At 50.2% G+C, this 22,602-nt stretch overlaps 4 protein-coding genes across 4 annotated transcripts; 2 read left to right on the forward strand and 2 right to left on the reverse strand.

The window, feature by feature from the left end:
- Positions 1-398: 398 nt before the first annotated feature.
- On the forward strand, positions 399-1,719 carry LTR84_007345 (uncharacterized protein; the record flags this gene model as incomplete). The annotated part of the gene is made up of 6 exons (XM_064850898.1): positions 399-432; positions 519-589; positions 663-877; positions 949-1,027; positions 1,083-1,371; positions 1,460-1,719. 6 exons carry the CDS (start codon positions 399-401, stop codon positions 1,717-1,719), a joined length of 948 nt encoding a protein of 315 aa, XP_064702167.1.
- Positions 1,720-2,372: 653 nt separating this feature from the next.
- LTR84_007346 (uncharacterized protein) lies at positions 2,373-3,494 on the forward strand (the record flags this gene model as incomplete). The annotated part of the gene is made up of 1 exon (XM_064850899.1): positions 2,373-3,494. The coding sequence occupies one exon, from the start codon at positions 2,373-2,375 to the stop codon at positions 3,492-3,494; it is 1,122 nt and encodes a 373-aa protein (XP_064702168.1).
- Positions 3,495-4,881: 1,387 nt separating this feature from the next.
- Positions 4,882-5,982, reverse strand: VPS21 (Vacuolar protein sorting-associated protein 21; the record flags this gene model as incomplete). The annotated part of the gene is made up of 3 exons (XM_064850900.1): positions 4,882-5,510; positions 5,624-5,687; positions 5,905-5,982. 3 exons carry the CDS (start codon positions 5,980-5,982, stop codon positions 4,882-4,884), a joined length of 771 nt encoding a protein of 256 aa, XP_064702169.1.
- A 10,474-nt stretch (positions 5,983-16,456) lies between these two features.
- On the reverse strand, positions 16,457-18,980 carry LTR84_007348 (uncharacterized protein; the record flags this gene model as incomplete). The annotated part of the gene is made up of 2 exons (XM_064850901.1): positions 16,457-18,272; positions 18,379-18,980. 2 exons carry the CDS (start codon positions 18,978-18,980, stop codon positions 16,457-16,459), a joined length of 2,418 nt encoding a protein of 805 aa, XP_064702170.1.
- Positions 18,981-22,602: the final 3,622 nt, after the last annotated feature.

Genomic DNA, 22,602 nt, shown 5'->3' on the forward strand with positions numbered 1-22,602 from the left:
CCCACAATCCTCCCCTTTGTTCCATCAGCCTTGCCAACCGCCGTATCGGAACCACAGCAAAGCGAGATCTATACACCACTAGACCTGTCCGCCCAACTACAGTGGAGTCTCAAGACGGAGGAAATGCTTCACATGGCGGACAAAATGTCGGACGGCCATGTGAGGGGAAATCGACATATAAAAACAGGCAGAACCTGGCGCCTTGCGGTGCCTGGGAGGTAGAACTTATCCTCGCAATCCTCTTAAAGAAGCACGCCATTGCACACAATACGTTTGAGCTTCTTGTACGCTGATACTCGTGGAAGAGAGACACCGAACATTAAGTCTGTGGCTCGGATATCTTTCGTCACTTCCGATTCTTCTCGAAGGAAGTTCGAGCAGATATAGCAAGTGCCAAGATGGTCAAGATCGTGCTTGCAGGAGGCACTGGTAGTGAGTATCCCTACCTCTGACTACCGGAGTACTATTCCTCGTGTTGTGTGATGTGGGTTGAAGTTACTGACCATTGTACTCTTCAGACCTCGGAAGGGAGATTCTCGATGCCCTCATCGAGAAAGGGACCCATGAACTGTCGGTGTTCACCCGTTCAGTAAGTATTCCTCGAATGCCAATCAGCTTGGCATCGTTGTCCTTTCTCGAAATCAACTAATTTTTTGCACTAGGACGGTGCATATCCCGATCTCGAAAAGCAGGGCGTTCGCGTTCTCAAGGTCAATTACGACGATCAGGACGGCCTTACTGCAGCTCTCAAGGGAGTCGAAGTCGTTTTGTCCTTTGTTGTCGCTCAGTCTGATCCTGAGGGCATGGCTCAGAAGAATCTGATCGACGCGAGTGTCGCTGCGGAAGTTAAGCGCTTTGCACCCAGTGAGTGGGCTTCGTAAGTCTCATTGATCTCCGCGTTACTGGACTTTTGTCACATTGCTGATGAAACGGCATGTGCTACAACAGCCGGAGTGGTGCTGGTCCGCAATATGCTTCGAAGGACATCGTGAGCGATTATCTGCGTGAGATCAACAAGGATAAAAGGGTGTGTTCCTTTCCATTCACACAGTCTCCTCCAGATATTGATTCGAAATGTACAGGTTTTGGAATACTCCCTATTCCAGCTGGGCTTTTTCACCAACTACCTAGGAAGTCCCCACAAGACTACCAAGCATGTCCAACTCTTCAATATCCATGTGGATGTAGAGAATCGACGCGCAATTGCCCCGGAAGGGGACGACTTGAAGTGGACATTCACAACCGTACAAGACGTTGCACGTGTTGTTGCTGAAGCGGTCGACTACCAGGGGATCTGGCCTGAAATTGGAGGTGTCAATGGCCATACCTTGACAAACGCTGAGCTTCTGAAGATTGTTGAAGAGATTCGTGGTATGTGTGTCCTTCTTTGAATTTTGCTCCAATACTGGACGATAGTCACAATCTCAAATGCGGATGACTGACGGAAAGACACATGCAGGACCAATTAGTATCGAAAGGGTGACACGCGCAGACCTGGAGGCTGGCAGATTGAACACAACTTGGGCTCCGAAGATCGAACATCCCTCAATCCCGCCTGAGCACAGGACGCGAGAGCTGTCCGACAAGGTCATCTCTCGGACTTTGCTCGCTGGGCTCAAGGGCTCATGGGTCGTCTCTGATGAGTGGAATAAATTGCTCCCTCATGTGAAGTTCACCAAAGTGGATGAATTTCTCAGATCGGTGAATTGGGGAAGCTAAACATGAGTGTACTGCTCAGAGAATGCAAACTAGTGAGCGGTAGCATCTTCTGAGACGAACACTGGTTCACGAGCACGACCCTTGAGAAGGTCAGTCACAACTACCAAAGCAGATACATTTCAGGTCTAGGCCCTGGTGGCCGCTTGAAGCTCCCCAATTCAGTAGCAGTTTGGAACGTTGAGATGTTTTCGGACGAAGCGGCTTGGTTCCTTAGGTAGGTAGCGTTCTTCATAGGCGGTTCGTACTCAAGATGCGACTCCATCATTCCGCACCGCACGGATCACCATGTTGTCCAACCCTCCAATAAACTGTTACATAAACACCTCATTGCGTCAGATTATTATAGTTTCTATAGCGCTGAAAATAGATCACTCTTGATGGCTGCTGCAACGTGGACTGCAACAACACAAACAGCGATATCGAATTTTAGCCTATCCCTCATACTGTCACCTCGCACGTCAGTTGACACTATTCTGGAAGATGAGGAATCTTTCAACCAAGGATATAAGATGCCAGAGGTATGCGACCAGTCCAACTGCATTTCATCAGACCAAACACAGTAACAAGCAACCAACCCTTCCAAACAACACCCAAGGACCAGCCCTAAACATTCTTATTCTGCATACTTCGAGATTAAAAACATATCAATCACAATGCATACCACCACCACCATCATCGGAATGAGTGCATTCCTCTCCATCGCTTCTGCAGTCCCAGTACCAGAATCTCGTTGGCAGAATCGCCAATCATGGAACAACGCACCGGCTGCACCCTCCGCCCCGGCAAGCCCATTCACATTTCCCCTATCGAATGGCTTTCCAGATCTGACCGCCGACGCGCTGCAGGCGGTTGAAATGCAAGGCCAAGGAACAGAGCCCAACGGTGCCGCACCGACAGGTCTGTCGGACGACGACCTGACAAGCTTCCGACTGATCGCTTTCAACGAGCTGTTCGAAGTTGCATTCTTCACCGACCTGCTGTACAACATCACCAACAACGTCGCCGGCTTCAGCATCGACGACCCAAAGCAAAAGGCAAGCATGATCAACGCCATCACGGCGATCCAAGCTCAAGAAGAACTCCACGCCGTCAACGCCAACGCAATCCTTGCCGCCAATAACCAAGCCGCCATCCAACCCTGCCAGTACCAGTTCCCCAGCACAACTCTCACAGGCGCTCTATCGTTCGCCAAGACCTTCACGGACGTCGTGCTAGGCACGCTGCAAGACGTGCAATTGCACCTGTCGACTAACGGCGCGAACGGCGTCGTGCCCGTCATCGGCTCCGTGATCGGACAAGAAGGCGAGCAGAACGGCTTCTTCCGCGCCTCGACCGACCTGATCCCATCGGCACAGCCATTCTTGACACGGTCGAGCCGCGAATTCGCCTTCTCGGCACTGAACCAGGCCGTCGTGGTTCCAAACTCGTGCCCCAACGCCAACCTCATCGGTCTCCCAATCTTCGCGCCCTTGACCGTCATCACCTCACCCATCGCTGCCAACGACCAGACACTGCAGTTCTCCGTCGCGGCGGCTCCTCCTGCCGGCGCATCCGTCGTCTACATCAACGGCCAGAACACCCCGATCGTCCAGCCGATCAGCAATGTCAACGTGCAGAATGGTGTCGCCACCTTCCAGGCTGCCTTCCCCTACACGGAGAACTTGCTCAACGGACTCACTATTGCGGCCTTGGTCAATGGCAGTGGGCCCTTCGCGGATGCTGAGGCCGTTGCAAAGGCGACGATTGCGGGGCCGGGCTTGATTGAGATTAATTGATCAAGGGCTTGTCTGATGTTTGTCTTCTGGACGAGTGAATTTGTTTGCATGGCGTAAATGGCGTATCTGGGTCTTCTAATAATCGGTGGCGCTCATATGCATCTTCAGATATCCCCGTCACCACCGAATCATGGACGGTTGAATTGAAAACAGCTTATTTCATAATCATAATACCTTCTTCACATCTTCGATCTTCCGTGCCGAGGGCTCGCGACCTCGTCTCACCGCGAATGGATAGTTAACCAAGAAAGAAAAGACGTCGCATAGGCGAGAATAACAATCTCTTCTTCATCACGTACCTACCCGAGCGGATAGTCTGGACCGGAAGGAAGGCTTTCCACCCTCGCGACTTAGAGACGCAGACCAAACAGGCAACTCCAGGTCGAGAATCTCAGACACCAATTTAAACTTGGAGCGCTGTTTCATTGTCCCCACGGCACGGAAAGGCTTGCTGTGTGATGAAACACCTGTCCCAGCAGGATCAGTCTTGCAGAGTAGGTAAATACACAAAGCAAGATCAGCCAATCAGAAGGCTCACAACCCTAACCCTGGGCCTTTTGCTGTGTGGCCAAACTGTGGAATATAATTCGAATTGGGACTTACAACTTCCCGATCTGTTCAGGTTTCGTCGACATGATCTCGTCCCCCGTAAAATGAGTGAGATTTGGGTTTGTCGGGTCAGGAAAACCTCAATCAGGAGCGGTTGGCTTCCCCGTTTGGTTCGCGGAGATCTCGTGCCAGAAGCGATATTTGGAGTTGTTGGGCGAGGAAAACCTGTATCGAGAGATGTTGGTTTCCCGTTCTAGTTTCCACGTCCCTCGACATGATCTCCACGAGATCTGGATCCAAGGTTGTTGGGTCAGGAAATACCCAATTTGGAGGGTCGGGATTCCATATCAGACGACTCGGAACTGTTTACTTTCAGGGACTGCGAAACGCCACCGAGTGGTGGTTGATGGGTTCGGGTTAGTAGGTTGCTGCAGGCGGAAGAAGAATGTTTCGGCTGTGGAAATAGGAATCTACTGTACATCAAGGTATCGGTGATTTGATATAAGGAACAGTATAGCCAACTGAGGTGATCTGCTGGCATTCGGTAGCAGTTTGATAACTGAATGTTTGATTATTCCTGCGAGCAGATACTGGCGTTTCTATGAAATATCGCGGCTGACAGCGTTTGCTCTGCTCTAGCCTGGCCTGGCCTGCTGTGCTCTGATTCTGGACCAGCTGGTCACTATATGGTGTGCCCAATGGCATTGCCATAAGCCAGAATCGCGGCCGTCCACCACACTTATACAGCTTGCACATGCGCAATAACAATACTCCAGACTCCAGCTTGCCCACTGCATATCCATGAAGAAACACAAATGCACGATGTGGTAGCCTACCACTAACAAGCACAATTGTCTGATTTCTGTTTCGTTCGCTCCCCCAAATTGACTCTGGCCTCATCCGCTCGATTGGCGGCACCTGACAAGGCAGCCTGAGTACCTCCTCCGCTTGCACCTCTGGCACCTTTCAAACTGGTCTCGGGAATGGCATTTGCGATGGCGCTGAATACATCTGCAACGTTCGTCCCGGTCTTCGCACTGGTCTCGAAGAACAGTAAGCTCTCCTCCTCAGCATATGATTTGGCTTCACGGGTCGAGATTTTGCGTGCGTCTCCATCGTCTGTGGCTTCGGCCTCACCGGGCTCGCTCTCTCCTCCATCTTCAGTCTCCGAGACTGCGGGGTCTGAGGAGTCGGCGCCATCTCCGGAAGACTCGGCACATAAATCGAGTTTGTTACCCACCAGCGCAATGACAATTCCGGGTGAGGCTTGTCGTTGGAGCTCAGCAACCCAATGTTTGGCTTTGGTGAGTGAGGTGGGCTTTGTCAGGTCGTACACTACCAGTGCAGCCTGGGCGTTACGGTAGTACATGGGTGCAAGGGAGGCGAAACGTTCTTGGCCAGCTGTGTCCCAGATTTCAAACTTGATGACTCTACTCGGAAGCGAGATTTTTTGAGTCAAGAAGGCAGCTATAGTGGACACTTGTCAGAATCGGTACAAGTAAAACAAGAAATTGATGTAGGAATAGAGATCGAATATTCTTGTATTGGGGGACCGGTGAGGGATAGGATGTTGGACATACCGCCAATAGTAGGCTCTTTATTTTCCTGAAAATCGTTGTTGACGAATCGTAAAACGAGCGATGACTATTCTCATTGTTAGCACCATCCGTCCCAGTATCTTCTGTAAAGTAGGCGGGAGGGGAGGCTTCCTCAGTTTGACGTGAGGATAAGGTATCGCAAAAAGAACTGTACAACCATCTCACGATGAGGAAGCCATCTGTCAAAGGTGTCGTTCATGGAGCAGTCTGCAGAGTGACATGGAAACTATTGAACGTCGATAACGAGAGAATGTGCAACCCACCTTTCCAACGGCTGCTTCGCCCAACAGCACTAGCTTGACGCTGCTGCTGGGCTTGGGGACTGACGAATTGTCCGCCATATTCTGGGAGGAGAAGAGAGATGAGAGGGGCCTTTGTGATCTTCTTGATGTATGAGCGACGGTTTTTCAATTGTGCTAGGAGTCCACTACAGCGAAGGAGCGCCTGGATAACGAGCCTGTTTGTTGCGACGGATTGGAACGGTTGGAAGGATGTAGAGTATGACGCAAATTTTCGGGAGCAAGATATCTCGGACGGAAGTACACAGAAGTCCGCACAGAGGTAATTGACCGAGAACGCCTCTTTCAGCAGAAAGCGTTTTCGATAAGTGATTGGAGGAAGTGATGATGTTGAGATGAGTTGTGGTGGTTCGTTCAAGATGTTGGCGCAGCCAGTGGCAGGCAGTGAGCAGCCAAATCGGGCTCAATGAATGACGAAGCATATCGTTTGGATATGAATGGTCCGCCGTATCTCTAGGGTGGGGATTTGCAACGGTCACGCTCGGAATCGCATAGCTAGGACCCTATGGAATTCCTGTGGTACTGCATTCCTCTTCGCCATCTTATTCTTAACACGGAGAAAGGTAGCCGATGGGCCACGGTCATCTACGCGTGGCTCTTCAAGGCGAGCTATGCAGGCTGGACCGTCTCTCCAGGCTTACCCCTGAACCCTGGAGCCTCGTGTTAGGCACAACCGGCAAAGACTTGCTTCCTCATGCAAATGTCTCTACGGAACTCCGTGCTCTGATGATCGCTGCATGGGCTTCAAGTATGCTCACGTGAGAACAGAACGAAAGGAACATTTTGTGGATGACATGAATCCATCAATGATATTATTGGTCCTTATTAGGGACGGTCAGGGTGAGTCGTGTACCGCCCCTGTCTTCTATATGACTCAGACTCAATACCCAAAGCCTAGTGGTAGGCATTTCCATCATCTTTCAAAACCACTCGAGGTATTTGGCCGGTGGACCATGTTTCCGGATGACTGTGAATCAGCCGATGCTTTTTCTGGGTGCACCGTGCAAGCTTCACATCACTCATCCTCATCCGTAGAAACAAGATCCCAAAACGCCCAGTGGAAAAAAAATTGACCTGAGTCATACAATCTATATCGCGAATGCTCGTCATTCGCTTTTCGAGTTCCAGCCCGCCGACCCATCCTAATCCCGATCTATGCGAACGCCCCCGAGAAGAATAGGAAATGAAAATCGACTTTTGTGGTGGTATAACATGGTTGTACAGGAAAGGTCGTTGTTGAATGTGTCCCAGAAAAAGAAGATGTTGCGCCATGCATGCAAGAAGATAAATAATGTGTCGCCGGAAACGCTCAGATGTTGAGTGCGATCAAGTACTTGTACAGGGTAGTCGAAAAGCATACGAGGGGATTAAATTTCTGGTTGAAGCAGACAAAAGTATTGCTCAGTCGAACACAGTGGACCTTTCTGGAAATATCGCAGATGATCCTTGGTGCAAGCAGGTCGTGGTAGAATTGGACGCTCCTCTGCCGAAGTGTGAATGCTGCGTACCAACCTGACGCTGGACTGGCAGAGAAAAAGAGTTATTCGGCCGTTGTCATTCGGCGTTAAGGTGGAAAGGTCTGATGGCAAGATTCGAATCGATCAGCCGTGGGTCCGTTTTGGAGGCGGCTTGGGTTTGGGAACTCCTGTGGTGTCATATGCACCACGACCCATATCGCAGGGTGCTGAGGTTTGTATCGAGGAAGTCATGTTGAATCTGTGGAAAATGAACTGTTAGGATACCAGGGTCTTTGATCGGGCAGTGAGTCAAAAAGGGGGAAGATTTGGGAAGACAGGACTATATAGCTGCAGACATGAGGCTGACTCACATTATGATATATTACTGTACTGTCTGCAATGACAAGATCGCCAATAGCGACTAGTGTTGGAGGGACACCACGCGTGTGGTACAATACTATTTTGCTGACTTTGCCGGGCTCAGAAGGGCCTTGTAACAGGGTATTTGAACGATGTCAAGGGAGGAACGCGGGAGGAAAGGAGTCGGCGCCTTGAGAATTTGAGTTTCTCCCTGTCAAAATGCTGATCCAGACTGGTGGTCTCTTTTCAGCTGCTTGGAACGACAGGTTCAGTCGAGTAGGTTGTGAGTAAGAGTACAGGTAGTTTCTCGAGTCTCGGATATGGATAATTGCGGGCGGATTGGATGCGTGACTAGAATGATAGTCGAAGACTCGAATGTAGGGGTGGTGAGTCCAGGGGTGGATCCGATGTGTATATGATGTGTCGACCTGAGCGAATTTGGCCGAAAATGTACGTTGCGTTCTGGGCCGACGATGTCTCCTTTTCTTAAGCTAAACAGAGCAAATGATGCGAACAAAGGAATGTCAAAAAAGGTTGGATGTAGTCAAGCAGGAGAGAGAGACGAGGTCCAGAGGAGTCAAAACGTGTAACGAACAAAAAAAAAGTACAGCAGACAGACATGACAGTAGGGAAATAAAGCCATTATAACGCGAAAGAGAATCCGAGGTCCGAAAGGGGCACAAGGTAAGCTGTGGACTTTGCTGGTGTCAACCTGGACAGGGCTTGCTTTTGGGAACCAGGGCCACAAGGCTCCTCCCTAGGCCAGCGATCCAGTTTCCATCTTCCCGCAGGGTGCCAGAAGGACGGATGGTGGGGCCTAAGGAAAGCCCACCGAGCCTAAACATCTTAGCCTTGAGACTTTGCGCTCACTCGGGTGATTAAATGACAGGGGAAGAGTGAGCAGGTTGAGTGACGGTGTCTCGTTATCGGAGGCGACCCAGTTGAAGGAAGTGGTGGGTGGCCGGAAAGTCAGGAAGGGTTCCCGCCTGGGGGGGAGGGTGAAAGAAGGGTTCTTCTGGTGCCAGGCCAGAGGCTAAAACAGGTCAGGAAGAAACGTTTGTTTCCATGGTCGCCAGGAGGGCTACAGCCTATCCGTACGAGTACAGGCTAAGGGCCAGGGCCAGGGCTAAACCGTGACTCCGACTCCAGCGTGTCCGTCTCGAAAGTCACATCAGGCACTGGGACCGTTCTAAAACACCTGGGCAATGGGAATTTCATCCCCGATCGTAGCGCAGGCTCCACGGCGGTCGTCTCTGTTTCCATTTGAAATGGTCTAGTCCATGACGCATCCGAAGGGGAGGGCCTCGGGCCAGCTTCGTTGGAGTTCCAGGGGGTGGAGCGCCTGTGGCTGCACGCCAGTTCTGCTTAACCAGTGTCCAGAGCACCGGGTTGCTGGGACCGCGCCTAGTGCTGCAAGACCTTCAAACTAGGCCGAGATTGGGCGAAGCTGCCATTCAATGCCACCCGGAAGCCAGGCAGGATGCCAGGGTGTCACTCGATTCAGGTCGTTCAAGTTCAAGTTGCAATGGTGATGGCCATGGACCCCTGTTGTCGAAGCTGAGGCGCCCGGGGGAGTGTGAAGCGTGAGAGTTGACTCTGGTCTGTGTCAGCGATGGGGGGACCGACCAACCAATCCAAGTTTTCACCACCGCTTCAACGCTCAGCCATATCTGCTGCTACTAATGGCACGGAAGGAACTAGGCGAGATGGAATAGAAACGCTAGAATGATCACTCCTTCACTCCCTCAGAGACATCCACTTAGAGAAAGTGACGGGGCTACGGGTCACAATTCGCCATTCCCACACACAAATCGCAGCCAGACATTATCCCAGGACTGTTGATTTGGTTTCGAATCTCGTTGCTATCACCACCCAGCAATGTGAGGCTATTGTTGTATTCGTACAGAAGACGGATATGACCCTCTTCTTGATGTTGATGGTATCACCATGTCACCTTCCCTCAGTGACGTACGAGTACGGAGCACACAACGAAGGATTGGAAGTTTGAACAGAAAAAAAAAGTTGCTCGACCTAGGTCTGCCCCTGTTGCGAGCAATCGATACCAAAAGGCAAAGGGGGTCAGACCCCTCTCCCCCCTGGACGGGCTAACTGTCTTAGTCTGTTCCGTCGACAGAGTTGGAGCAGGGACAATCCAGTGACGGGGCACAGCCAGATTATCCATTTCCTTTCGAATCTTCCGTCTTTTAGCCTGCGGCTTGATGCCGGTACCTGCACAAGCGCCGCTGCAGCCGTCGATCAGAAGCCTTGAGCCCCATCGGACAGTCACGACTCACCACTGCGTCCGAGTCGTCCCCAAGCCGGATTCGTCTAAGCGTTTGCATGATTGCATTCTCTCAAATCGGTTTCGTCCCTTGTGGCTGAGCAGTGAATCGCGATGATGGGTTCCGCTCACATGTTGACATTCTGACAGCTGTCATTTAAGGGACATCAACTCTTATATTTCTACGGATGTGGCGACTACGGATGCAACTTTTCGGTATACATACGAAACATTGGAGAATACTTCGGTTGTCACACCAAAAGGAACCACTTCAATATCATCTGGCGTGGGATGACAGCACGTCAATCCTGAGCCTTTTACATCAGCGCGTCCCATGGCTTTTTTGGCAACGCCAGTCCCTAATGGCGTCAGAACACAAATAAGCAAGTCGCGACCTAATGATGTTATTATCAATGTTCGGATACAAATAGAGCTGATATGTCAGATGTTTTCCGATCACACCGGCATCTCAACAAGCTGCCGATTTCTGACGAGAGATGAACTCGCTCGCCCTCATACTCTTTTTGCAGGCTGTTTCACAAGTCTGTGGAGTATTTCGTATGCGAGTTAAGATGCACCTAAACAAGTACTCTGCCGCCCAACATGCAGCAGCAGCTCGCCCACTTGTCTCCAATTCTCCATTGGGAGATTTTACTTCCCCATTCGAACCCCTCTAAGAAGCAATACAACATCCCACGTGGTTGCCATATTGTCGTTCTTGCCCCCAAATCAACATGCTTTCCAAGTAATCTGATCGAGATTTCGCATTGCGAACTTGAAGAGACCGACCTGGATACTTGGGCAGCATGCCATGTCCAATTTGGTCTGCAATGACGACTCCTCGAGTCCTCACTGCTGACGCACTACAAAATGGTTGAGAGCCTAGCTAAATTGGACACTCCATTCTTGATCTTTGGTGATTGCTGCCAAAGTATCAGAGACACTAGAACACAGCTAGAAGACGGCAAATGTGCCGTTACTTCCACCCGCCCTTTAAGTTTGCTCGTGACTAGGCCAACTCGTGACGGGATCAAGGTTCGTTTCGCGTCTGACCAAAGTCTGTCCCGGGCGCTCGCAAGAGGTAGAATATGCCTCGGACTCGATGAATAATGGGGCATTCGTACATACTCCAGACTTACGAGAAGAAAATTGAGGACCTAAGGTGCCTCGTTACAGGGTCCTGTACACAAAGCTGAACATTGCAGTAGAAAGCCACGAATCTTCAGCTATGCGCCTGTGCCGTGTGCTGAAGCAAAAAATGATCCCTACGAGGAGCCATTTGGAGCTTATAGTCGTCACTCAGCTGTCACATTTGAAGCCTTCAAAGAAATGCCCAGGCGCCCTCAACAGATTTCGGGCCCTCGTGTTACCTCGCTGCCTTCCCATCCACAACATCACGTAGTTATACGGACACGGCTCGGACGAGTAAGTCTCTTTGGGTTGAATCTCAGGTTGGGGCGGAAGCGCTGTTGCATTATTCTGTCTTGCTCGTTTAACCATGGTCACCCAACTGATCCTGGTCAAAATTGGCATGAGCCACATGGCTCCGGCGGCAGGCTTCCATTCTTTCACACCCACTGGGGGATGCGAGTCGCATTCCAGTGGTGACTGCACCGTCCAGGCGCTGCCCCGTATGAAATGCGGGACTACTATCGTTCCATCTCACGCACCAGAACAACCATTCTTTGCGCCGTTAGAGCCAAACAGCTTTTCCAGGCATTGACCCTGCTCCCATGCATACTTTCTCTTGTCCAGAAAAGATCTATTAAAAGTCACATTTCCGGATCATTCGATGCTATCATCAACAGTCACACAACCGGCCTGACATCGAAGGAAACTAGTTGCGAGAATAGAAACTATTTTCTTTCCATCCGATGCGCGAAACACTCGTATGTCGATGTCTTGTCCCTGTCTGGATTCAAATCATATTTCCGAACTTACAAACGAAGGACTGACGATTGAGGATTTGATGAGACAGCCGGGTTACAAGCCCTTTGCCTTCCGCGCGCTCTATCGTATCGGTAAGCCGATCCACAATGAACTGCTTGCTTGGCAGCCCCGGGGTATTATTGTTAGCTGCCATGTGTTCTGATGTCCAGATTACGAGGTACTGCAACCCGATCCACCCATCAAGTTGGTCTCGGAAATTATCTTCTCCAGCCTTCCCTGAAAAGGTACGGCACAGACTCTGTCTTGTGCCCTGCGACGGAGTTCCTAGGCCTCTGCCCACCGAATTCATACATACGGGATACGGAAAAATTGCTCAATAATGGTGTCCATACTCCGGCACCAGGTTCCCACACAGTGGCTATCACTAACTTCTCTCGACTCTGGACAGAGTACGAGGTATTGTTACCGACTTTTCGAAGATGAGGACAACAGCACCCTGGCGTTTCCAGCGTGTAGGTCTAACAATCAGTTTCCACATTCCGCTTGCTTTCTAGCTCACTCGATCATCACCGATGTTGCTTTCTTCATTTGTGATTTCGCAATTGACAGGGCTGAGCTCCTGCGCGACCCAAAAAGTGGATTGGTGATTCTCTCTGTATGGATAAGCATGGTTACTATCAAGTCTAGTCAGTCGCAACCACATTACTATCATCCGGATATTGAAAAGTCCTCCGTTGGCGACAAGTCTGCTAATGCGGCAACCAACCTATTCCACAAGCGTTTCGGTTAAATGTGTTGTGAAACAGGATCATCTATCGCTTCATTCTCCAGATGATTCGTCTCACCGTACTCCGTACTCTGACACCAGGGAGACACGTAGCGTCGAACGTTACAGCCGCCGTGAAAGCAATCTTGGGAGCATACCAGCGTACCGTTCACACCTGACTAGGAAACTTTTAGGTACGACGCAGCAGAAAACATCAGGCGAAGGTACCTATCGTAACCTATCAGTACATGACGGGTGCTCGGCCCCCCGTTCCCAGGCATTATACTTGTAGGTAGCCCACAATTGCCCCATTATCCGGCTCGCCATCGATTTCGTTAGTCGACAAGGAACTTTTCCATGCATAGTAGCAAGAGGTGGACAAATATTTTCGGTCAACATTCTCGAGATACTATCAGGAAAGCATAGGACAGGGCTAACAGTTCTTTGAATGGCACTTTTGGGGTGACTATACGATGCTCGTTATTTTTATTCTCCAGCCATGAGAGCACCTCTTTGCATCATGGACTAGATGCTCTTGCTTTAGAAACGGAGCCTATTCTTGTTGGCGCTCACAATCGCGATAGTGAGCAAATCGTGCATACGTGGCCGTGGTCTCGCAAGCACAAGGATATACCTTCGTCGAGCACGTGTCAAATTCCGGGCATGCTGCCCATCTAGGATTTTGAGAGACCCAGTTTCAACGCTGTCCTTCATGGTGTCCAGGCAAGTGAACTTGAATGTCCCCGTATCCTGAACCAGATGAGGCTCTGACGATCTAGGGTATCGGCACACGCGCTTCCGATTGACAAAATATTTCCACCTACTTGGTAGGTAACGACTGGATGACAATTATTGTATTCATCCAGCTATGACTCTATAAGGAATGTGGAGGTTGGGAGCCAGCAGGGCTCCAGCACTCCTCTTTCTCAAACTCCACTAACTGTTAGCCACAGCCTCGCTAAGGTAGCAGGACCAGTCTGGCGGAACCAGGGCTCATGCTTCCGCGGACCCCAAACTTTGCTTCACCATGGTACGATTACCTTAGAGGCAGGATAAAGCTCCTTGTTGACATAAAATCCTTCGAAAGAGATGTCGTTCTACTGCAGGCTGCGGATAACCGGTCACACAGTGAAGCAGGATCGTGCATCCTGACTTCTCGTGTCCGGCAATGTATCTCCAGTTTTCCGGATCACGAAGCCTGTTGAAGGCTAACTAGTGCGGATGCACGGAAACCACTCACCGCTATGAAGCTAACTCGAGCCGCATGAAGGTGAGCAAACAACGTTGGAATTAATTTGAGTCTGTACCTGTTCCATCGCCTTGATGATATACCTAGCCGAATCTGAACATTTTTCATGATTATTTTCTTCGCTACCTTGACTGCCGTACTTCGAAATGCAGGGGCCCAGGGGAGGGTCCATGAAAGCACGGAGTAAATGATTTACCACTCACCATTATTCTCACTTTTGACTTCGATGTTGATTCCGGCCTCATCCCCGCCGTAAACTTTTTAATCAACAAAGTTTCTAAAAGCTTAGAACTTACCACCAAGGACGCTTATCTCTCTCTGCTCTGGGACTTACTCTACCTGGATGTCCACATCAGTTTCTCAGGCTGACATAGAACTACTTCCAGACTTCGGCTGCAATGAGGGATAGGAGAATTCATGATGGAACCCGCCCAGCCATTAGATCAATCTTGCCCACGACGCGGTAAGTGGACTTGGACTGTGAGCGTTGAAGCACTGCCAACACCCACACATGCCTCTTTCTAAGGGTAAATTTTACCAGCGACTTACGAACTTCCTTACCAATCCGCCAATAGATATATCCGTATCTCATCGCTCATAGCAAATGACATCGACTTGAGATTGGCTCGAGAGGAGATTCTCGTATTCTCACAGCTCAGCACTGGCGAATATTGAGTAATCCAGCCGCACTTTCCATTGCGTGGGATTTTGGATCGATACATTTCTCGGTATTGATCGCCATATTGTGAATTGTCCCCTGCCACTTAACGTTTTTCACTGAGACAGAGACTTACGATCACTTCGGGATTTGTACAATAACATAGCAAATATGTACCATCATGTTTCTGGCCCCAAAAACCTGCATATCTTGGTGCGTGCCTGCGTCACTGTATCTGAACTAGCAGCCGTGTCATTCTGGCCGTGATGTTTGAACTAATCGTATGTTTCTCTCCCCCTAGTGGAAAGATGCTCTGTGTCGGCTAGTGCGAGAATGGCAACTCAAGGTATCTCGATTTGCCCACAGCTTCGCAGCGACCTTGCTCTGCTTGATATCTCTCATTTGGCAGTTCTTGAGACACTAGAAACTGCCACCCCAAGACCGAAGGGTCAAGGTCCATTTGTGTAGAATGCTGAAGATCGAGGCTGAAAAACCACCAACAAGTGATATCACGTGCCCGGATAATTTGTAGCCAAGCTTTACTCCCATTGGCGGAACCTCGATATGAACTTCATCAACGGAATCGCAGCTTTGAGCAACTACATGTGATGCTGTACATATGAAAGATATGAAAGCGACGCACAATCATCAAAGTCCACCACGATAAAGCAACAACCCACTTCTCCCACGCATCCTCTCTCTCTCCCCAATCCTCCTCCTCCTTACCACCACCAAACACCATGCCGGTGCACGCCCCGTTCCGGGCCAAAAAGCTCGACCTGGGCGCCTTCGTGAACATCAGAATCATCCGCGACCACACCAAGCGGAAAGTCTTTGAGCAGCACGAACCACAGAGGTAGAGCAGACACCCACCCGCCCACACCTCTGTCTCCCCATCCATCCTCCCATCCTCACGCAACAACCCAGAAACAAAACTAAAGCTAACCACCTCTTTCTTCTCGCCGCGCACCAGACAAGCTCTGCGCTACCTCCTCCGCAACACGTCGCTGCCACAGACGATCCGCAATCGCGCCGCCCTGCAACTCAGCCAGATGCACGCGTACACGCGGCCGACGCAGATCAAGAACCGCTGCGTCGAGGGCGGCGTCGCGAGGGGTGTGCTCCGCGCCTTCAGAATGGGTCGGGTATGTTCTTCTTCCCTGCATACCAAGTTCTCCCCCTTTGGATTCATATTTGTATCATGTATAATGTATATGAACATGTATGGAACGGAGGGTTGATGGGGAAACATGTCCGAATAGATCATTATTGACGAGAGTGTTTCGATTTTATAGTACAAGTTCCGAGAACATGCGCTGGATGGGTGCTTGCCAGGCGTGAAGAAGGCGAGTTGGTGATTTTGTCTGTGGTTGTGCCGGAGACGACAGACGAGGCGGCGAATGCCATATATACACCAAGTGTTACAACAGCATAGCAGCATTACAAGGCGTTGGGAATCCTGGAAGGCATGGAATGACCTGGAGGAGCTACTCACTGTACAGATCAAGGAAGTGTAAGGGCAATAAGAAATATTGCACCATTTTCTTGGTGGTATCTTGAAGATGCTGAATGCACGAAAGACATAATTCATCACTGCCACTCGACGGCAAGTGTCTACTGTGATTGAGACTTCAGCTGTCTTTCACCGACCATTTCAAACCTCGCTCCTTTCCGCTGCGTTCAGTCGTTTGAACAACTCTAACAGTTTGCGGCTTCGTCGCAAAGCGGAGCAGGAGCATCCAGCAACTAGGTATGCACTGACCGCTACCAAGTTGAGATCTCTGTGGGCAATACCCGTCATATCGAGCTGTGCTCCCTTCTCCCCCAGCATTGTCCATTGCAATAAAGGAATCCTCTACCACTTCTTGTGAGGTCTTTTTCCAAACAGACTTTTAGGCTCACCTCCATCGTCGAACTTCATCTTCTCCAATAGCGTGCCGATTGTGTTGTCCTTCGGGCGAGGTGGGGATGCTTCAGAGCCTGAGGATGCTAATATTGCGGCTTCAAAGTCATCTAGTTCTTCCTTCTTGGGCTTGCTAGTCAGTGGTAGGTTGGTTGCAGAGCCATCTTGGCCTGCACTCCACTTTTCTTCTTCGCCCGGAGCACTTGAGATAGGTCCGACGTTCCATCCATCGTTTGCAGGGTCCGTCTTCGTCGCAGCTTGCTGCTGAGATTGGGTTTCGTCATCGTTTCGTCTCGCTTTCAAAGTCATGCTAACCAGTGCTTCCAAGGTGTATCTGGCATCATTGCCGCCATTATGCATGAACAAACATGGCCGGCCAAGATCACTCAGGATCGAGGCCAGATTCCGTGGCTGTGACTCTTGCTTAACAATACGGTACAATGAGCCCGTATCAAGTGCTTCGAGAATGGAAGCCATTACTTTTGACTCGCCTTCACCTGTTCCCATCATGTCCATTGCTGCAACTGGATAAGTCTTTCTTGATGAGCTGAAGATTTTGCTGCCGATCTCCTTCAAGAAATTTAAATCGCCACCAACTGCATGACCGACGATGAGGAGCTTTCGCTCTTTTGGGCCGCGCTGCATGACTTCTGGATCGGTCTGGGATGCCTGCTTCATGTCGATGGCTTGCTGGATGGCAGTGGTGTCTCCTTGTCCATTCAAAACGCTGTCAACGGCGGCTCTGTTGGCTTTGTCTTGCTCCTTGTTGGTCGGAGCCGTGCCAACACCTCCAAACTGAGAATCACTTGCCACCATGACATCGTTACCACCCTTTGGGGGCAGCGTCCAGGGATCCACGAGACTGGCATGCTTGAACTGAACTGAGAATGGCCACTTAAAACATCCATCAACCTTTTCTGCAGCTTCACTCAGATCAATGAACTCAGATTTTCCAAATTGGAAGGCATCTGGATCGCCAGGACAAAAGTCTTTGTTTCTCAAGTGCTCTCGTCCGATGATTCTGAAATGTCGCGATCGAATTTGATCGAGCCAATTGATACCGCCTATGCCAGGTGGGATGCCGACAAGATCCAAGGTATCTAGAGTGCTAACGCCGATTTCAGTAATGAGATTGTGTGCTCTCTCGTATGCCTCGACATCGAAGGAGATAAGCACTGGTTCGTTGTGGAAAGGGTATTCTGCAGGGGTGCTGACATTGAGCGGATTGAGGATGATTCTAGCTTCCTTCAACTGCTGAACGCGAAAGTCTTCCTGTTCATCCCATGACATGGCGGAGTCTGGATCACGGACGCGACCAGTTGTGGGTCGGAGACCAAGATATCTTTGACAACGTCGAAGCTGCTTGTGCAAATCTCCCACATCCAAAAGTCGGTCTTCTTCTCTTCTCTTCTTGATGGCTGTACCTTTCTTTTTGCTTGCGATCATTGCCTCCTGGCACATGGTTTTGAACTCTATGTAGCGCTTGGCCAAGGCATCTGACGCACCTGGAGGACATTCTCCATGGTTGACTGATGCTGAAGGAATAGAATTTTGGAGTTCTCCAGCCTCCTCGCGCGAATGCGAAGTCCCCAATAGCTTTGGTTGTGGTGTGCCATCATCTCGGAATGTGAGAGTGAAAGGAAAGTCTGGAACAGAAACGTCAATTTTGAGTTTATAGCCGATCTCCTTGATGAGTGCTTGAAATTGAGCATGCGGAACCATGACCAGAGGTTTGCCGCCTAGAGAATAAGAAGGAGTGAGGTAATACCTGTGTGACGTTTCGATCAGCCTCTTAACAATTCTACAACGGTCGAAAAATTGTCACTTGCACGAATAGAAGTGAGAAAGTCAGAGGAGCGATGCTGAGTACTTACAAGTCCCAAGTCCGGCTGAAGAATTTGTTGCTGGCGAAAAAATGACGTGATACTCTGTCGTGAACATCATTCATATACTTATAAGGAAATTTGGCTGCGAGACCAAATTGACAGAAGTTGCCGGTGATTGGGAATGCTGCGGGATCTGATGGATGATCATTCGTGTTTCTCACACTGTTTTGGGCATATTTTGAGCGTTTGGTGGTGCTCTTTCCTTGGTGGATGTACTCTGGGTTGATGTTGGCTGGAGGATTGCTCTGATGACCACCAGAAGCATCAGACCCGCGACTCTTTGACTTGGAAAATTGTTCGGCTGTGGTCTTCATTGACGGCTTCTGCGAGAAGGAAGAGACATAGTCGTCATCATCATCAGAGCTGGTAAGGAGTTCCCTAGTGGGTTGAGGCTTTGGACCCCTGGCCTTGGGAATCTGACGAGGAAACTCTGCAGCCAGTGGCAGTTGCCATTTTGGTTTTGGTTGATCTTTCTCTCGCTTCTCTTGAAGTTCTTGCTCAGAGAAGTGAGGTGCGCCAGACTTGCCTGTTACTGGGAGAGGCCTACCAGCGAACAGGTTTGCTAAACGATCTTGAGGATTTGTCTCCATCTTTGATAGTGTGTAAGTAAAAGCCAAAGACTGAGACGAGTGTATTGGAGGATGATAAAGACGGTAGAAGTTTTGGGGCGAAGTGAAAGGTTGAGAGCGCAAGGGGATAACTGTGCAGAAAGAAAGGAAGAGACCTTGACAGGTAATCTTTGGCATGAAGATCACATGAGAGTCACTACTAGTCTCAGGAGGCCACTGAGTACAAACAACATCAATATCGCCCACCTCAGTGACCACAAGGAAAGAGGGAGCCGCGCTTGACTTTGACCCTGAGCGATCTAGAACAAATATATTCGGAAAGTAGCCTTGGGTGCACAACGAAGCCGCGGCAAATGGTTGGGTAGCACTGCTGTACAATCCCGAAAGAAGTTTGCTCTCGATCGACTTCCAGTCATTTCGAAGGATTTCTCCCTCTACATTATTGATTTACGATATGATGTGACATGATCTAAATATTAAATGGTAACAAGGCTGGTGGTAATCGCGAGGAACTGACCTCAGTGAGTACGGGTAACCTTAGGAGCAGGACCCGCTGGAGCAGTCACGTGAATTAGTGTGTCACTAATGTCATTCTGCCGAATCTCACCGCTTTTGGAGACGGAACAATAATCGGGGACACAGTCTGAGATACACGTCGACTTCCATCGCGACTGAACACCACCACCCATCAGCTGCATAACATCGCGCCCCTCAACAATCTGTACGGTGTAAATGCGGAATCTATTTGGAAGCCATTAATAATTGCGTATAGACATCCCCTCCATCTTTCGAAAACACGACCCAGCATACTTACAGCCGCGGAGCAGGCTACCTGCAGTCGTCAATCCTCCCCCACACTACCTGCCATTTGCCCTCAGCACTTCCTCTGTGGTATATCATCCGCCAACCCACATCCGAAATCTGCCTCAATGTCACAGCTCCGGTGACAATCAGCCTCAATGGTCACTATGGCTGACCTCACCCATGACCGTGCGGTCGATCCTGATGCTCAGGCTGCTGTCACAGACTTCCTTGACTACACCGAATATCTCCCCGCAGACCTCATTCGCTCGCTCACCTTGATCCATGGCCTCGATGAGGCATATCAATCCGCCTCCTCGTCGTTGGATGAATTGACAAAACAGTATGGATCACTGCCATCTCTGCCTCCGGCTAGCCGACCAGACCCACAAGATCTACGAGATCAGATTTCTTCACAATTGGATATGGCTTTGAATTCCAGAGACTCATCATATGCCGAAGCCTGCAGACTATTTGACGTCGCAGAGAGGCATCAGAATAGATTGAAGAGCATCATTGCCAAGTTGAACGCAATTCCAAAACCTCCTCTACGAGATCCTACTCCGCCACCTCAGCCATCAACACAAGTCAAGCGCTCACGGAGTGGGAGAAAGATTGAGAACGGTACGTCAGCAAGACTAACACTTAATCCTCCTCGAGGAAATGCTGTGGCAGCAGCCATCCTCAAGAGACCTCGCAGCCGCCGAATCACCGTTCCTGGTGAAGTGATGCCTCCATATGACCCGGATTCACCCATCGCAAGCACCGAGGTGTCTGATTGGGATTCGCCACCACCATCGCCCCCCAAGCCGGTTTCGAAGCCCAAGCAGCCAAAAACACCTGCATCAACATCAACCACGAATCATAGGGAAAAGTCGATATCAGCAATTGAAAAGGCCCGTCAAGCCCGCGAGACTACCGAGCCCTCCCAGAGGCCCACTCCTCCCCCAGAAGATGCTGCGATTGGGAGCAAGTGGAAGCCCTGGACACACTTGACCGAGTACGAGATGTATAATATAAGGAAACGAATGAAGAAAAACCTCAGTTGGGTGCCCAGCGATGTCATGATACGTAGAGAGCTTGCTGAGAACGGCCGAGGATGGGAGAATTATTGGCGTGCCAAAGCCTTAGCGGGGACCGAAGGCACCGATTTCATCGACCTCGATGGCATTGAGAAAGCCAAAACCAAAGTTCAAAAAGCCCAGAAGGTTGCCAAGGTGGAAGCCATCGAGAGCATTGAGAATCCTGAGAAAGCAGACAAATTTGCCAAAAAGTCTCCCGACTTAATTCGTCAAGAGTCATCAGTCTCGTCATCTTCACAAGAGACGCCGCCCGGGGAGAAGTTGGCAGCCGTCACCGTCACCCCGAGCAGCGTGACACCTATGCCAAAGCCCAAGGCGGGAAGGAAGTCGGAACCCAAGAAGGACAAGAAGGAGGTTGTCGCCCAGTCGCAAGCTGCCCTTGCAGCCCAGGAAGCTGAACTCGCAGCTCGACGACTTGGTGATATCGGCTCCAAATTCCGCACTCTCTTCACTACTCCATTTGCTTCGGCGCTTGCCTCTTTAAGTAGAAGTGCTAGTACGCCGACTACTAACGGCCAAAATACAGGCAAGAAACCTACCGAGAAAACGTCAAGGAAGCGCAAGGCTGAGACAACGCCCACCTCATCGGCATCGCCCTCTGCAGAGCCTGACACTACGAGAAAGCGACCGAAGATTGCCCCTAAGCCTTCGCCTTTGGCAGCGAGTCCCGAATCTGTACCTCCCTCGACCTCACCATCAGCGAGCATCGAACCACCTTCAACACAACTTCAATCACAGCCCTCAAGTGCTGGGATCATCAAAATTCCACTCAAGTTGAATGTCTCCGATGTACCACCACCAACATCCAAGGACCCAACCCCTGCTCCCACTACCCGTGCCGCTAGTGTTCAACGTACCAGTGTGGCACCAAAAACTGAACATACCCCACCAGCGACTTCACGACCACCATCGCGTCGCTCAACAGCAGCCTCTGTTGAGCCCCAACCACAAACCCGGACAAGTCGACGTGCTTCCATGACACCTTCACTGGCTGGGCAAAAGACACCTGGTGTTGAGCCTAGCCCGAAAGCCACGGCGGCCAGTCGTCGCAGTAAGAGAGATGCTCCGGGCACCGTGATGCAGAGCAGTCAAGATGGCGGTGCAGCTGTTAGTGTCAGCAAACGTAAGACCAAGCCTACCAAACAGCAGAAGACAACCCCCAAATCTGCTACAGCCTCCGCGGATCATCTGCCACAAATACGTATAGATGTGGATGGACGGCAAGAACTTGTTGACCCGGATGAAGAACGCTACTGTCTATGTGGAGATGTCAGTTGGGGAGAAATGATTTGCTGCGAATTGGATGACAAAGTAAGTGGGATCTACTTCATATTTCTTTGCCAAATCCACTGACATATTTACAACAGTGCGACTTTGGACAGTGGTTTCATATGGAGTGTGTCAATTTAGTCGAGCTTCCACCACGGACGGTCAAATGGTATTGCCCAGGAGATCGCAAGAGACATCACAAAGGTGAAAGCTCGAATGGTTTAGTTGGAAGAGGAATCAAGTGAGAGAGGTGACGACATTGAATTCAGTCGAGACACTTTCACCTGTGTTTACCTAATGACGCGTAAAGTGATATTCGCGATGGGCTTACGATCAGATATCAAACATGAAGCTTCAGAAGTATGATACATACTAGGCATCGGTTTAATGCCGGTGATCCTTTAGATAGTCCGTGTCGTGGCAGGTCATGGAATTGACATAGACCAGAACATTGATACCAGGATACAATACTAGTCAGTTGGTGCAGATTT

This window comes from Exophiala bonariae (genome assembly GCF_035927105.1).
Source record: "Exophiala bonariae strain CCFEE 5792 chromosome Unknown scaffold_29, whole genome shotgun sequence".
NCBI classification, from domain to species: Eukaryota; Fungi; Ascomycota; class Eurotiomycetes; order Chaetothyriales; family Herpotrichiellaceae; genus Exophiala; species Exophiala bonariae.